At 40.0% G+C, this 18,175-nt stretch overlaps 1 protein-coding gene across 2 annotated transcripts; it reads right to left on the minus strand.

The window, feature by feature from the left end:
* Positions 1-12,178: 12,178 nt before the first annotated feature.
* LOC135652685 (protein CHUP1, chloroplastic-like) lies at positions 12,179-16,887 on the minus strand. 2 transcript variants are annotated; one of them, XM_065173821.1, is made up of 10 exons: positions 16,748-16,887; positions 16,523-16,669; positions 16,370-16,440; positions 15,524-16,291; positions 13,418-14,755; positions 13,210-13,341; positions 12,955-13,136; positions 12,762-12,873; positions 12,510-12,653; positions 12,179-12,394 (listed from the first exon to the last, which is right to left on the minus strand). In XM_065173821.1, the coding sequence occupies exons 2-10, from the start codon at positions 16,617-16,619 to the stop codon at positions 12,296-12,298; spliced, it is 2,943 nt and encodes a 980-aa protein (XP_065029893.1). In that variant the 5' UTR covers positions 16,620-16,669; positions 16,748-16,887; the 3' UTR covers positions 12,179-12,295. The 2 variants fall into 2 exon arrangements, with proteins under 2 accessions (XP_065029893.1, XP_065029894.1); XM_065173822.1 differs by lacking the exon at positions 16,748-16,887 and having other exon boundaries at positions 15,524-16,288; positions 16,523-16,736.
* Positions 16,888-18,175: the final 1,288 nt, after the last annotated feature.

Genomic DNA, 18,175 nt, shown 5'->3' on the forward strand with positions numbered 1-18,175 from the left:
GTCTAAGCGCAGTTTACGTCTAAGCGCAGATTGCGTCTAAGCGCAGTTTGCGTCTAAATGGAATCAAAACGTAAACGTAAACTGCAAAGAAACTCGTTCGTAAAAGCGCAGAAGACAGTTTGCAGTTATAAATAGAATCAAAACGTAAATGTAAACTGCAATTTAAAGATCGTACAAAAACACCGATTTACGTCTGAATGCAGATTCGGAAAGATCAGAACTTAGAAACTTGTTCGTAAAAGCGCAGAGAGCAGTAGCTATGTAGGAGGTTTGCAGTAATGATAAAGTGCTCAAAATAAAAGCAAACCAGAGATTTAGAGTGGTTCGGTCAGTCTTGACCTACTCCACTTTTGGTTTCCTCCACCGACGAGGTCACCGACGTCAACTAGAGGCCTTCCTTCAATAGGCGAAGGCCAACTGCCCTTTTACAGTTTCACTCCTTTTGACAGGCTCAGAAGATAACCCTTACAGAACCTTTCTCTCCTCTCTTTACAACTCAAGACTTGAAGAACAGAAAGAGGAGAACTTTTGGACTTTACACAAATTTGAGCTCTTAGAATCACAAAAAAGATCAAGAATTCGGTGTAGGTCTATATCTTTTCAGTGCTGAATGGGTGGGGTATTTATAGGCCCCAACCCAGTTCAAATTTGGAGCTCAAAACGATCAAATCCCGGAATTCCGGGATCAGGCGGTTGCACCTCCTGACTGGGGCGGTTGCACCGCCTGGCAGAGCTCGAAGACTGAGCCTCTTGGCGGTGCTACCTCTGTCAGGGGCGGTTGCACCTCTCTGCCAGAGCTCGAAGACCGAGCTCAGGCGGTTGCACCTCTCTGCCAGAGCTCGAAGACCGAGCTCAGGCGGTTGCACCGCCTGACTGGAGAGGTTGCACCGCCTGGCAGAGCTCGAAACTTGAGCTCTGGCGGTGCTACCTCCTGACAGAGGAGGTTGCACCGCCCAGTCTCGCTCGGAGACTGAGCCCTGGGCGGTTGCACCTCTTGGCTGGGGCGGTTACACCACCCAGTCTCGCTGGGAGACATAGCCTGGGCGGTGCTACCTCCCTGCCTGGGCGGTTGCACCTCCCACAGCAACCTGGGTCCGAATGGGTTGAACCATTCGACCCAATTTGAGTTCTTCAGGGGCCCAATTGCCCCAGGATTAAGCTAATGGGATCACCTCCCATTTCTAACTTAATCAAAGTGCTAACTACGATTATTTCCTAAGACATATTCTGCAGCTTGCTTCGGTGCGTCACTTGCTTCTTCCGGCGACTTTCCGACGAACTTCCGTCGATCATCCGATGAACCCTTGGTGATGCTCCTGCGGACTTCCGGCAAACTCCTAGACTGCAACGATCCACTTGGCAAGTTTCGTCGAGCTCCTTTGGCAAGCTTCTGGACTTCTCGGATTTGTTCCCGCAGAACCTCCGATGACTGTCCGAACTTCCGTCGAGCTCTCGAACTCCCAACGTGATCATTGTCATGACTCCGGCGCAACTCCTGTTGCATGTCTTACTTTCATCGTAGTTAATCCTGCACACTCAAAACAAAAACTTCGATCGAGACAATTAATCCTAAGCAATTAACCAAGTTGTCCGGCATGTCATTGGTCCTTCGACGCTTCGTCCGATTCTTCGGCGCATCGTCCTTTCCTGTAGCCTATTGCCCAATCGGCCAGTTGACTCCGCAACTCCGATATCCTTGGCACAATACCCGCTCTTCTTGGCCCGATGCCCGAGTCCACGGCCCGAAGCCTTCTGTCGATACGTCGACCGATCCACCAGTCCGACGTCCAATCTTCTGACATGTTCCTCCGGCACAACATGATTTTCCTGCTTTAATTGTCTCATCCTGATCGAGGCATCCTGCGTCACTCAAAATGCAGATTAAATCATAAACATATATCAAGTAGTTTCATCATCAAAATACGAGATTCAACAGAATATCCCATGTGTTCTCGCTCAGACAAATCCCTAGCCAGGGTCATTTGGGTTGAGAGAGAAAGAGTTCTCCGGGAGAATCCGATTAGAGCGAGACTCAAGTAGAAACCGTATGGGTCTGACAGCACCATGCTCGATATACGGTCTTTGGGATATTAGATGGATGAGGGACTATAGGTACACGGTAACTGAGGACAGACAGGTCCAATGGATTGGATTCCCCTGTATCGTCTGGGGACTACGGCGTAGTGGCATAGTACATCCGTAGTCGATGAGTCAAGTGAATTATTACAAAGATAATAATTCACAGAGTTAGAAGGAGTTCTGACGGGTATGACTCACGGCCAGCTCGATATTGGGCCTAGAGGGTCACACACATATGGTAGGCATTGCGATGAGTAGAGGTTCGGATATGAGATATCTGACGGAGCCCTTGTCTTATTGGATGCAGATCCAATACCCACTAGGGGAGGACCCATTAGGGTTTTGATAGGGGACCTCTATAAATATGAGGGATTCATAGCCTCATAGGCTAGAGTCTTTGCTTGTCTTTCCTATTCTCCTCTCCCTCTCCACCTCAGAGCAGGCCTGGAGTTTTGAGGAGCGTCGTTGCAACCCTGCTGTGTGGATCACCGCTAAAGAGGAGGACGCTTGACCTCCTTCACCCTCTCCTAAGGATCTGCAAGGAAACAGGGATATACGATCTCCCTAGGTAACACAATCTACTCTATACGCAGTTTTAAGTTTCGCAGATTTTGCGTACCAATCTTCGCCCGACGACGAACATCTCTTTGGGAATCGGGGATTTTGTTTTCTTGTTCTTCCGCTGCGCATATGATGTCGCCCCCAAGATTTCCAAACAATTCTTCCTTCTATTTGCAAAGGAAGAGCCTTGATTGATAGATCTTTGGATTAATAACTTGATCTTTTATGCGATAATCAATTCCTATGAATTATTCTTCTTTCTATTTACAAAAAAAGAGATTTGGTATGCACATTTTAATCTTTTTGATGAATCCTTTCTCTTTGCTATAGTAGAAGCTTGATTCAATGAAACTTATTTTTCATGAATTTGGTTCTTATAACTTGATGTTTCTTATGATGAATGAATTCCTCTCTTCTTCTTCTTCCTCTTTTTTTTATTTTTCTGATAAAAGGAAGAAAGAAACTTACACATCTCAAGAAGAACCAAAAAGTGTATGCATATCTAAAGCGATAATGCTAGCTTGCACATTTCAAAAAACAATAGAAGTTATCTTACAAGCTTAACTTCTCATTTCACAAATTTGCTAGCTTGCATAAATTAGTGTAAAACTTACTTGAATAATTTAAAATATTTGTATAAATTATTGGATGATTTTTTTTTTTTTATGACAAAGGGAGAGAAATGATAAATTAATGGTATCATGACCAAAATGTTAATTTAATTTTGGTATCATGCATGAAGTGATAAATGCTTAAAATTTTAATGTATTAGCATTATGTATGTTATGTCCAAAATAATGTTAATTTTGGTATCATGAATGCTTTAGCATCATGTATGGTATGTCCAAATGATGTTGATTTTGGTATCATGAATACTTTAGTATCATGTGTGTTATGCCCAAAATGATGTTGATTTATTTTTAGTATCATGCATGAAGTGATGATGAAATATAATGTTTTGAAATTGTGCATGTTACATTTTTGATAATTTGAAACTATAATGATGCACAACATATGAAAATTTTGATTTGATTTATTACATTTGATCATAGTGATCGAAATTATTTCACTTGAATTCAAAGGTCATAATTCCTTTTGAATTCAAGTTTGCTTTTATCTCAATATAGATAGGGAGAGTTAAGGTTAACTCCGTCATCAATTGATTGTCATCATAAAAAAAAGAAAAAATTATTGAATCTTGGATTTTGATGATGAAATCAATTGATAAATTATTGATCTAATCCATATGTTGAGAAGAGTGTTGCATGATTAACTACGATAATGAATAAGATATAAAGCAGATGTTGGGCCAGAGTCAAAGATCGAACGATATATCAAAGATTTGGATAATATGCCAGAAGCTCACTAAGAGTTCACAAGAGCTCGCCGATAGTTCGTCTGGAGTTTGCTAAGAGTTCATCGGGAGTTCACCAATAATTCATCTAGAGTTCGCCAAAAGCTTACCGAGAGTTCACCGAAAGTTAGTCAAGATTTTGCCAGAAGAACAATTGACATACCAGACAAAGATTACTTAGTTAATGCATTAATTGTCATAGTTAGAACTTAGATTGAGTTAGTATTGGGAGGAAATCTCATTAACTCAATTAGGGGCCAATTGAGTGACCTAGGCTGGACTGATGGCCCAAATAGTGACCTGGAGCCCAGTCAAGCGGTGGCATCGCCAAAGCTGGCGACGGAACCGCCTAAGGCCCAACCTCATAAGTGGTCTGGGCGGTGGCACCGTCGGCCATAAAATGGTTGTCAAGCGATGGTATTACCAGAGCCCAGCCTTCGAGGCTCTATCAAGATGTAGTACCGTCAGACTGAGCGGTGGTACTGTCTAGTGTCAAAGTGTCATACGGTAGTACCGCCACTACCCTAGAAACATAAGATGAGACACTTTTTGGCTCCATTTTTGAAGTCATCGGGGCCTATAAATATCTCACTCTTTCCTGCATAAAAGAGTAACAAAGTGTGAACGAAAATCTTGAAGTGTTGGGGTGTGAAAGTGTTGTAAAAGTACTAAGTGTCCTCCTCTTCCCTTTCTAAGTCTTGTGATCATTCAAGTGAGATACGAGGCTTGTAAGAGTTTTCTCCTAAACCTGTGAAAATGAAAAAGTATTATAAGAGGGTGGTTGGTCTTCATCCATTTAAGGAAGACCATTGGTGGATGCCGATGACCTTGACATAGGAGGAATCAAAAGTGGACGTAGGTCACAACGATTGAACCACTATAAATCTAGTGTGTTCTTTCCTTACTGCTTACTTTCATTACTTAGCTGCACTCTGTATTGTATATTTACTTCATGTCGACATCTTCTTGATACAATTTCTTCATTACATTTTTATCAACTCGAAAAGATTTAGAATCACAACCATCATTTTTATCGCTGCACTAATTCACCCCCCTCTTAGTGTCATATTGATTCTAACAATCGAGAGTGGTAGCCAACCTTACGAGGGCCATTGAGTGTCGATAGAGGATCATCCACTCTCAGTGTCATGAAAGGAATATCCTATATATTCTTGCTCAGACAAATCCTTAGCTAAGGTCATTCGGATTGAGAGAGAAAGAGTTCTTTGGGAGAATCTAATTAGAGCGAGACTTAAGTAGAAATCGTATGGTCTGACAACACCATATCTAGTATACGATCTTTGGGATATTAGATGGATAAGAGACTATAGATATACGATAATTGAGGATAGACATGTTTCATGGATTGGATTCTCCTATATTGTCTAGGAACTACGATGTAGTGGCCTAGTACATTCGCAGTCGATGAGTCGAGCGAATTATTATAGAGATAATAATTCACTAAGCTAGAAGGAGTTCTGACAAGTATGACTCACGGTCAGCTCGATATTGGACCTAGAGAGTCACACATATATGTTTAGCATTGCAATAAGTAGAGGTTCGAATATGAGATATCCGTTAGAGCCCTTATCGTATTAGATATCCAATAAGCTCATGAATTATTGGATCCTATGAATGAGATCTGATAAGGGCTATTAAGAGATTATTAGATAGAGATATACTAATTTAGGAGGCTTGGGTAGTTGGATGGAGATCCAATACCCAATAAGGTAGGATCCATTAGGGTTAAGTTGACAAGGGATCTCTATAAATATGAGGGAACTAAATGTTCATAGGCTAGAGCATCTCTGGGTTATCATCTCCTATTCTCCTCCCCTTCTCCTCCTCAGATAGCAGGTCTGGAGATTTGAGGAGCATCGTCGCAGCCCTATTATGTGGATCACCGCTAGAGAGGAGGGTGTTTAACTTCATTCATTCTCTCCTACAAATCTATAAGAATTTAGGGATATACGATCTCCCTAGGTAACACAATCTATCTCACACATGACTTTTAAGTTTTATGAATTTTACGCACCAATCTTCGCACGATGACGAACACATCTTTGGAAATTTTGAAGATTTTATTTTAATATTTTTCTACTGTGCATGTGATGTCGCCCCCCAGATTTCTCTATACCTCATCCATCTAATATCCTATAGATTGTATACCGGATATGGTGCTGTCAGACCCATATAGTTTCTACTCGAGTCTCACTCTAATCGGATTCTTTTGGAGAACTTTCTCTCTCAATCCGAATGACCCTAGCCAAGGGTTTGTATGTGCAAGAACACTTGAGATATTCTTCTCATGACACCGAGAGCGGATGATCCTCTATCGATACTCAATAGCCCTCGTAAGGTTAGATGTCACTCCCGATGACCGATTGTGCTAGATCTGGAACGTTCATGCTTATAAGTTCGGTATCAAAGAGTGAAGTTCTCATACATGACATCATTGGTGTCTCAAGTCTAAGGACCAGGTACATCATTGGGACAACGGAATCACTATCTAACAATGATGTATCATTAACTATTTAGCATTCCGTAAGTGGATCAATCAGTGAACTCATTCTCCAATGAGCACTTGCACTGTAGCTATAATGTCCCCACACGAGCAACTATGAGACTAACTGCCTCCATCATATGGACGGGTATACAACACACCAATCTGTCCGGTTATCTCGATGTTCTTCTTGAGTAATCTATGACCAGGATTATTTAGGGTCTATGTTTAAAGGTGAATCAATCTCATTATCGTGTTCTCATTACGATCCGATTCTCATTGCACCGATCCATAAACATCACAATATATATGTGCATATATGTAACAAGTAATATAAAGTGATAAAATATCAAATAATATAATGAAAAAAAAAATATCATGTCACATGTATCATCACTTACGTGAGTGACTTATAGTGAACATCATAATATATATGTGTATATATGTAACAAGTAATATAAAATAATAAAATATCAAATAATATAATAAAAAAAATATATCATGTTACATATATCATCACTCACGTGAGTGACTTATAGGGTATCTATGACTAGTAGATTCAAACAATCAACGGAGAAATTATGGTTGAGATTTGTTCCAAAATGGGATAAGTTATATACCAGTCAACTTTGACTTCAAATAACAAAAATCTGATGGAACCAATTTAATTGGTCTACTCAAATTTTCACAAAAAAATAAAAAATAAAAGCATATCAATCAATATTTTTTTTTTCATTTTAAAAATATAAAATTTTATAGATAATTTGAAAAACAAGTGATACTATTTGAAAATCAGATTTTTCTTAAAAAATAATCATAAGAATTAAATTATTTAAAAAAATATTAATTAACCTAGCTGGTAAATATTTTGATAATATATCTTTTAAAAAAAATCCGATTCTAGAGGTCGCATGCGGAAAAAATTATATGTAGAAGGGCAAATCGGCAGAAGTATTTTAGAAGATCACTATTTAGGCGGGTTGTCCGTTGCGTTCGTTCCGCTCTCGCTCTCGCTCTCGGCCGTTCCGAAGAGACGACGCTGGCAGGGAGCAAAGAGACAGAAGCGACCGCAAGATCCTGGGCGCCGGCCGACTAGCTCTACCGCCTCCGTGACACCTATTTACTTCGAGACCCGAAGGAGAAGACCTCCAAGCTGAAGACCCTAGCCGACGCGGCTCTCGCCCTCGTCGATTCACTCTATTCGAGTATGATAACCCTTCTCCCATCGCTCTACGTCGATCTATTCTCGTTCGTGTCGGTTTCAATGAACAATTGGAAATTTCACGCTTGAAATGGAGGTAAATCAATGTTTTGAGGTTGCTATTTAACAGATTGCCATGAATGTTGTACATGATCCACTTCTAGTCCATACTGCCACTTTAGTAATTAAGATCTTAGGTGCGATTTGCTTGAAAGATTTCTTTATTGAACTTTTCCTAGTATTGATAACGTGTGTGAAGACGCACAGGACCAGCTCTTAATCTGCAGGTGTCAGTAACAAGAGCAATGAGAAATATATAAGCAGATTGTCACATTTTAATACATTTCAATTTAACTTCGAACTTAAGTTTTTAGACTAGAAGTTGTTAAATTATTAAGTAGTAATCTTTAGACATATATGTACTTCAAGAACATGAAGATTATTAGTCCACAAGTTTCTCATTCTGGACAGCTATCATTGTGAGGGTAAGTCCTGAATAATGATTTATTTGGCATGTGAAACTTATCATATTTTGGTAAATAGTATTATTATGTTGATGTAATTCTTCTACCTGGTATTATGAAGGGAACGACAGGAAACCAACATGACTACTAACTACAGTGCATATTTTAACACATGGTCCTGCCTTGTATATCTGGAAATATGTTACAATGATTGTGGTAGTTCTATATGGTCATATGGGAAAATATTGTCTGTGGAATTCTGTTTTCCTATATGACTTCCTCATGAAAAAAAAAATCTTAGGTGATTATTTACTAATGCGTTTTAGTGAAAGCTTTATCATCTATTTGGATCAGCATGCCATTTTCATTTTGATAATAATGTCTTTCATTCCTTCAAATCACACACACAAGAGGAAGTCACCATTGCACAAGCCACAAAATATGAATATTTGAAGGGAAAAATACTAGATGTCTTTCCTGACTACAGAAAAGAAGCAGCAGCTCATTTGTTGAAAGCTTTATGCAATAATGAAGATTTTCATGTTGATATAATGAATTTAAAAGTCAGGCTTTGTGTAAAATTTGTGTTGTGTGCTTCACATTATTTTGAATCCATCTCTTGCAGATGTTTGGTTATGCTTGGGCAATTGCATTGGGAAGAAAGGGGATTTGCCATCAGCAGAAAACTGCTCTTCTTTAGCACTAAGCAAGATGTGCAGGCTCTAGACATAATTCACTAGGTCGCTGAATTCCTATTGTTCGTAGTACTCAATCAAATAGCTTGGCCTTCCAGTATATATTTATTCAAGACCAAACTCATTTCATGCAGAGCCCTAACATTGTCAACTATTAATGCTCAAAGGAAGTATGGCCCAAGGCAAGCAAATCATCCTGTCTGTGCACATTTTACTTGCAATTTAATATGCTAATCAATGTTGCATAATATGAGCATATGACAAAGTTACTAAAAGGAGATTTATGACAGATAAGGGAAACATGACTTTAATAGATTATGTTTTATTGGAAAATTATTGGAACATGAAGTTTTTGAAGTCGAGTTAAGAAGCCTCAAATATCTGAATCTAGTTGGGTAGTTTATTATTTTATTATATATATATCCAAACATACAATACAATAAGATACTCGATTTGTCTACTACATTATGTGTCACTTGTAAATCATGGTATATCTTCAGTTTCTAAATTTCATATGTAATGTGAACTTTGACTTCAAATCTGTGTATTGTAAGTTTTGACTTCTTAATTAAAGATCTCCATGGTTCCAGTTTTGGGGTTATAACAAGTCAAATAATGTCCAATACACCTATCCAATACAAATTGTGCTTGTCTCTATGTTGGTGCTTTTCTCGTCTACTTCCTGAAAATTTCTTTCGTTTAATTCTTGATCCTTGATTTGAGTTCTTACCTTATTTAGATTGTATCCTCATGTTTGTGCCATATGACCCAATATCTGGTTCGTCATAGATCATACTAAACTTAAAGCAATTCTGTAAGTATTTGTGTAGTCAAATGCTCCCCATTTTTGTCTAGACTATGCATGATGGAATATTTGTTTTATTTATTTAGTTCTTTCCAAAATATTAGCTAAGGTTTGTGCTAAGAGATCTTTACTCTATCTATTTGAGGATTAATGTCCAATACAATTACATGTAGATACAGAGAATAAAACAGTCTTGATTGTTGAAAGCATCAAACATGCTGGATGTCGAGATGGAAATTCTTAGTGTAAGTTCTTTTTCACAAAAGAAGTATGATTGAGATTATATTTGAGTGTCCACATTAACATTTACAAATTGCCATCATGGTGCAAAATGTTTAATATGGTGGGTATGAAAAGACATGACTATGACAGAGACTGGTAGGAACTGATTAGCATTAAACAAGTTTATAGCCAACGGTAATACGAAACATACAAATTTCACTTCATATTTTGTTATTCTAGTTGTGGTTTGTGTCACTGATTTTCATATTTTTATTTATCTCTCTGTGTTTCTGCCTTTCTTTCTTTTCTTTTTTCTTCCTTTTTCAATTGACTTCTGTTTTTGCCTTTTCACTTTTCTTCTTTTTTCCTTTGCTTCTGTGATGGTAAGCATTTGTTTAGTTGTCCCTCCTTCTTAGTTTTATACTACTGCTGTTTTAAAAGTTTTAACTTACTCTCTAACTGCCGCCTCCCTTTTTTTCTTCTTATTTCACTTCTTACACGACTGTTTTCTGCAGCTGCTTTTACACTGGATAATACTATTTAGGGGTAGTAAATCTTCTTATTGATTGACACTCCCTTTATATAAAACATGACAACAAATACCCGTCACTTCTCTAAGGTATTTGCCTTGTGCCTCATGTATCATGTGTCATCCCTCGTGCATCGCAGTTAGTCTTCAGTAGAGCTTTTAGCTCCTTAGTACTCCTTGCGCCCTTGGTAACTTTAATGTGGCTCCTTATATGATAGGCTTGCTTTAATAGAATAGATCATGCTTTATGATTAAGCAAGTATGTAGATGGTGATTATGTTAGCAATCTAAGTATACTGCAGTTAGATGCACTTGAAAGTGACACCAGTTGAAGTTATTGTGTATGAAGTTGATGGACCAGTTTATCGTTGCTCACATCACTTATGGTTCTCTAGTTAAGCTTTTGACACTTCCCTTTGTTTATTCTTGATGTCCCTATGCTCGGTTTTTCAAGTCGCTTCTTTCTTTGCTAATCCAACAGGACAAATGAATTTGTATGTCTTGTATACTAAATGAATTAACCTATCTGATGATTGATTATTTGCATTTCAGTGAACTGCTGATTTTAGATTAAATTTTAAGTTCTGAGTTCAGACTGGTTATGGGAAATATTAGTTCAAAGTTCCTTTTGAGTTTTGACCACTATTTTTTGCTTCATTTACTATTTTGATATTCCTATTCTATAGATTTTCAACAAGTTGCATCTCTCTGTCATGGTTTGGTAAGTCATATCCAAGATACTGGAACAGACTGATTCATTGATCTCCTTCAATAAAATGTGGCTTGTGCATGTAGGTTTTAGATCCCCACTTGTATTATTAAAGATTCATCACTATCATAACTGATCTTGTACCATCTACAGCCTGTATAGTAGGATAACGCAGGACTTATTCATATCGAGAAGGGAGCAGATCCTTGTTGCATTCAGCCTCAGCTTGTATTTGTTAACATAACATTAAATTGCATGCACTTCTGGCAGCAATTCTTATCTGTTCTCTGATAGTTTGTTTGATATGAATCAGCACTGTCACTTCCAGTCTATTCAATATTCATGTTGATTTTGTGGAACAAATTCTTGTTAATGACAAAGTCCTAGTACCTCATCATTTTGCGGGCCTGCATATGTGCACAGCATGAAGCTTGAAGGTGAAACCCACTGCAAAATTTTGTTTACATAAGAGTGTCTGTTGTAGTTTGATATCTGTTGATGTTTGCAGCATGTAACTGGAATAACCATGATGGATTTTTGTTCATCGTCTTTCTTTACCAAGGTAACATTTTGATGTCTAACGTTAATGTGCTCCTTGTCTCTTGAAGTATTAAGCATAAATTTTCAGTATTTATATTCCTTGTGCTTTGTTTCCAGTCATAATATGGACTTGTTTTATGGAAGATTGGTTGGGTATAATATTGATTATCTCAACTAGTTAAAATTTTAAATCTTGATAGCCTCAAATCCTACCAAGAAATAAAAACTTTTTGCTTATTGTTTAGACCGTCCTATCTTAATTGATCAACTTGAACCTGAGATAGTTATGTGATGGTTCTTGTTTATGTCCTCGACTTGAAGGTGGAGTTGAGCTCAAAGAACCACTTCTCGGCATTGTACTTCCCCGTAGATGATTTTTCTGTGAATCAGTAACAGTATCAGCTTATGGCTGTTTCTTTAATTGCAATTGCAACAAGTATAATCCTGTAGATAATTCCTTTTTTGTGAAGGTTTTTGTAGTATGTATTGACTGAACTGGTGATTTACATAAACAAATAGACCTTAATATCATGTTTGTTTTTCTTAGTGACCATTGACATTGTTCAGATCATTATCTCCAGAATAATATTACAGCACGAGAAGTCAACAAAGTAGAGACATGTAAAACTCCCCTCAAGCATCAGACTTCTCAGCCACTTCTGTTTGCTTGTTGACCCTGCTTCTGAGTTCTTCAAAAGCACGCATGCTTTCTGCATCAAATCCTCCAGCAAACTGCAAGTTCACACAAAATGAGTCATGACATGAAAGAAACAGGTGTGTTTTACCTTGTGAATTATCAGCTCTTCTAGTTGACGTTTTTATCATGAGACAAGCATGAGAACTTTACCTGATGGACCCGGAATGCAAATCTTACACCTTGCAGAACCAAAAACTCTCTGTTTGGCTCTTTGTCGCTGCCACTGAGAGCATCAAGTTCTGAAGAAACCCTCTTCATGTACTTCCTTGCCAGCTGAACTGTTGACAGTTTGATCTGCCAAAACATCCGTATGTCTTTGAGCTTATTCTTATTTCCAGCTCTTCAAGATCATAATTGAAGCACAAAGTATGTTGTTAGATTAATCTTTATATGGTTCACTACCTTGCCCACCACACCAGAGTCCAGCAGCCAATCAGTTGGAATCCCGAACTCCCTGTAACGAGCAATTGCCATGTCTCGAGTTCGCAGCAGTGCATACACACTTTGCTCCATTCTGCAACATCAAGGTCACAAGCTCTGAGAAGGCGGCCCAAAAGTATCACCTAAACCACTCTGCATACCCCGATGTACTTACTTCTCGAGCAGAGAGTACATCTTCTTGACAGCAGCCTCGCAGGGCAGTTTGGGGTCGTCTTCGAAGGACGAAACCTGTTTCTCCAACTTCATCAGGTCTTGGTACTCGAAAGCTGCTTCTCTCAGAGCATCAGCTTTGCTCTCTGGCCAGTCGAAGTGCTTCAGAACGGCTCTCTCGTCCACCTGCGAATCCAATCGATCATGACAACAGAAGATGAACAGCGTCAGGTATTTGAGCTCAGTGGATGTTGCCTACCAAGAAGGAGAGTTCTTCATCTAGCCAGTTGACGAACGCAACAAGATCCTCGATGTTGGTGAACCTTGCAGCTCTGACCTCGGCGGCCAAGGATTCAACAAAGTCGCCCTGTGTCTCGACATCAGCTTTCACCTGCATCAGCACCAAGTAGATATCGTCATTGAGTCCAACAGATGATGTGAGTAGCGAAGGGAATCGATGTGCTTACAGCCAACAGGAACGTTGATCGGTTGGCGATCTCGCCCAGCATGTTGTTCCTGGCATCTGCTACGTTGGATGCAGTGACGAAAACTGTTGATGGCTCCTTCTTGGCCTCGCGTTTCATGAGAGACTGGTAGAACTCAACCAGCTCAGGTGCTCGATGGACCTTGTCGCCGCCGGGCGTCTTCGATAGCCCACCGGGGGGAGGAGGAGGCCGCGGTGGAGGAGGCGGCGCGCCAGGACGTGGTGGCAACGGTGGAGGTGGTGGCACACCACTTGAACTGTTGGTGGAGCTCGGAGCACCACCACCAGATGATGGCTTCGGAGGCGGTCGGGGCACCCTCGGCGCCCTCTTCTCGATCTGTGCAAGCTGCATCTTGCTCACCACTGAGCTATCGATTTTGCTGCCGTTAGGTTGCTCACCTGGTTCAGTGGCTGCAGGTACCTTCTCCTTTATCAGGGCAAGCTTTGGAGGCAATGCTGCCTTCGTCCTCGACTCTGTGCATGGATTCAGAGCCGAGTTGTGGCTGAAACGTTCTGCTCGAGCTTGCTCGGCTTTCTCCTTGATTTGCTTCTCTCTTTCCATTGCCAGCTTATGCCGGTCTTTGAACGCAGGATACTTCTCTTCAGCCACTCCCTCCACCGACTTTGACATCAAGTGGAAGGACGCAGCGACATTGTTCAGCTGCTCATCCGAGGAGACCTGCGTCCTAATGCGCGGAAGATTGGCTTCCTCCAAGAACTCATTCGGGTCCTGCTCCTTCTTCCCGTAGGTGGTGATGGCGACGCCATCTCCGGCGTTTCTGAGCATGAGCGTCTCCAATGGCCCTCTCGATCTCTGGCTGCTCCTCATCGGGGAGCGGTCGCCCAGCGAGCGCGTCGGGGAGGAGGAGACGCTAGCGTCATCCTTGCTCTTCCCCCACCTCCTCAGCTTCTGGATCAGACCTTGCTTCTTGCTCACGGAGCTGAGCCTACTGGAGAAGCTGTCCACCGAGGCGTTGTCGAAGTCTTCACTTCCCGGAGAAGAAGGCATGGAAGAGACGCTCTCCATGTCAGTGTCGCCTTGTCCGCGCTCCGATCCGGCGTACTCCATCAGCAGCCGCTTGGCTTTCTCCTGAGACTTGGGGCTGAGGCTCTTGTTGAGATCTCGAGCTGAGACTTTGCCGGAAGGTGTTTGGTGGTTCCGGAGCTCGTACCTCAGGCATGCATTGACCCACCTCAGGTAGACCAACTCCTCCACTTCACTGAACCTGTTCATCTGTAGGCCTTCTACTTGCTTGGATAAATCTTCATTCGCATGCCTTAGATTATTAATCTCCTGCCTGGCCTGAGCCACCAGTTCGGTCTGCACATGCAAGAGGCAACATGATCATAGTTTGAGGAGGATATCATGACTTGAAATAATCTGCTTCTGATAAATCTTTCTTTTGAGAAATACTAGTGTGATATCAACTCATAAAACTTTGAGATCAAAAGAACAATCAAGAGAATCAACAATTAAACATGAATAATTATGTAAGATTTGTTTTTGGCATATTTTAATATGACTCCATTTAATAAAAAAACTTCTACATAAACTGAATCCAAGCACAAACTTTCTATACACCATTTTATAAAAATAATAATAATAATAATTTTCTCTTTTAGTCTCTCTAAATCAGATATATAAATCCTCCTCCTACACAAAACTTGACATGCCTAAATTATTTTATAGAGCATCCAATCTTTAATTTTCAAATATTTCTTTCATTTATATAGAAATATTTTTTATATTTGTATATATTTCCTCCAAAAAGCCTGATTCTAATTAAGAAATAAAAAGATGCTTTTCAAACCTAACAAATCATAACCTTTCAACACCAGCCACCTGCATTATTATTTGCTCATTGTAAAGATTTTGAACTTTATCAATAGCAGAAAGTATAAATAATAGTTCCAGGACCCACTTACAAAAGACAAATCCAAGATAAGTTTGTCGTAGCAAAACATAGAATGTGGATAAAGCATAGCCACAGGCATGGCACTCCTACAGCCACAACGTTTCTTCCATCTCATGAACACAAGAAGGAGCACAAAGAGCAATCTTTTGAAGCCAGCATTGAATCCAACATACCTCTGTCATGTTGGAAAGAGCAGCCGCTTTGGCTTCAGCTGCATCCAGCTTCACGACCAGCTCTCTCTTCTCATGTTGCAGTTCCTTGTTCTTCCTCCTCAGTTCCAGAACCTCCACCTCCAAATCCTTCACAGCCTTGAGCCTCTTCTCCACTTCCACCTCCTTCTTCGCAGCCTCCTCCTCCTTCGCCTGGAGGCTGGTCACCTGCTGCTTCAGCAGCAGCAGCTGCCCCTTGGTCTGGCTTGCAGCCTGCTGAATCTGCCGCTGCAGTTCCCTGATCTTGCTCCTCGCCACCTCCAGTTCCTTCTTTGCCGAGACGCCCTGCGCGACCTCGTCTTGGAGCTTCTTCCTCTCGGCTTGCAGAGAGTTGATGGTGATGTTGAGCATATCGATCTCTACTGTCTTGATCTTGAGCTGCTTCTGCAGCTCGACCACGTCCGATTCTTGCTCCTTGAGGCCGTAGTACTCCAGCAATTCGCCTTCCAGCTTCACCTCTCGCTCCTCCAACTCCTTCACCAGTCTGCGAAGCCTCTCCAGCTCGGAGGCATTGATTTCCATGTCGATGTCGTACTGGGATCGATCCTTGACGTCGAATTTGTCACTGGTTAATGGCAGCTCAACCTCTCCAGATAGAAGGTCTTCGAATTCTGGCAGGATCTCTTCATCTTCCAGGTCATGGAGAGGAAGAGCGATCGGCGCCGGGCTTATCACGCTGCTGATCGTTTTAACCTTCTCTTCCTCTTCTTCTTCCTCCTCCTCCTCATGCTGCTACAGCAAGAACAGTATGCTACCATCAAAAAGAAGATGAAAGCTATCAAAGAAAGAAAAAGAAGGAAATTAACTAACATGAATCTTTCTATCGGTAGCGTCGTAATCTCCTTCTTCTGAGTCATGCTTTGTGGTCTCCTCAGCTTTCTCTGAACTCACAGTTCATGGCAGTTGTCCAAGATTGTTAGTTCTCATGATAGGCCATCAAAACACAGGTGATGCACGTACTACCTGATGGCTTCAGGCGAGGAGGTCTGGATGTGTTAGCCTGCTTGACTGCATACGCTGCAACGGAGGCAGCAACCAGGAAGCTAAGTCTAGCAAGCATGAAGAATCCTTATCTGAAGTCCTCTCCTTCATTCATCACCTCCTCACAGCCTGCTAATACAGCAATCATCAGACCAGACTCAGTTGAATATGAGAAGAAGAAGAAGAAGAAGAGCTATGTGCTCTTACCAAGCCAACGACCAGCACATATCTGATAAATAGAAGCGGTTCAGATGGATAGCCAACCAGAAGTCATCATGTTGGAGCAAGGGAGCACCACCAGTTCATGTGGCTACCTTTCTCTATCCAGATTTACTTCAAGGTCACAGATGCGTGTGACATGAGAATTGCTTTTCCAAGGAGAGAGAGTTGGGGAACAGACAAAGAATATATTTGATGGAGGTTAAAATCCATCATGCGCTGTTTTGATAGGCCTTTGATGCACTGTTTGGCTATAGGTGCTTCTTATACAAAAGCATGGAGGAGGTGGGCTGTTCCCCTTCACACGGTTAGATAGAACAGTTGTGCTGGTGATAAAAGGTCGGAATTGTCTTTTAATTCTCAGCCAGTTACTAGTTTGAGAGAGAGAGAGAGAGAGAGAGAGAGTAATGAACCAATCTCATGGGTTGATTGATAAATCCTTAAATTCCAATTAATGATATACCCATTAATCCCTTATAAGTAGTTTTACTCACTCCCTGATAAAATTTGGGGTATTTACACACTACTCATGTTTTGATTAAATTTGGAGGTATTGATCTTTCTATAATCAAATTCTTACATAGTAGTGCTCGTGAGGTTTAGCTTATTAGAGACTTCATATTACTCAAGTCTTTTAATATCGAGTCAATGACCCTAATATTATTATATTTAATACCGAGTCGACGAACCTAATAAAATTATTTAATCATAATAAAATAATTTATTTATTAAATTTATTTAGTATGAATCACTGATCCAAATTATTTAATCCAATCTTAATAATAATATGCTTATCAAATTCTTTTTAAGACATAATCAATTCAATTATACTCTGCACATGTCCAAAATTATATTTCTAATTAAGTTAGGAGGGTTTAGCCTAATGAGATATATAGTCCAATTCTAAGACCATATCGAATCAGTAGTAGATATTAAGAAAATGTACATTCAATCTTGTAGATCTCACATTATCGGAAGTTGATCTTCTCATTTCACAATTAGGGTTATGATGCAAAACCTTTTTTTTTTTACACGACAAAATTATTTTGGTTATTTTTTTCAGAAAAATAAAATAAACTTCTGTTACATCAAATAACATGACATTAATATGTGCAACGTGAAATCTATGACTTATGTAATAATATATAAACTTATTCAGATATCTCAAAAGAGATAAAATTATCTTAAATTCAGTATAACTGAAGAAATATCGGTCCAACAAAACAAAGAAAACATGTTAGACTAAAAGAAAACTTACTAAGTACAAATAGAGTTCATATATATTCTCTTCGTTATTCTCTGCTCCATCTCCATGTATATTTTCGTTTACGAATTTAAGATTTTTTAGTCGTTTAAAACATTTTAATAACATAGAGTGATTTTTCTTAAATATTTTGAAATTTGAGACAAATTGTT

Source organism: Musa acuminata, chromosome BXJ3-11 (genome assembly GCF_036884655.1).
Source record: "Musa acuminata AAA Group cultivar baxijiao chromosome BXJ3-11, Cavendish_Baxijiao_AAA, whole genome shotgun sequence".
NCBI lineage: Eukaryota > Viridiplantae > Streptophyta > Magnoliopsida > Zingiberales > Musaceae > Musa > Musa acuminata.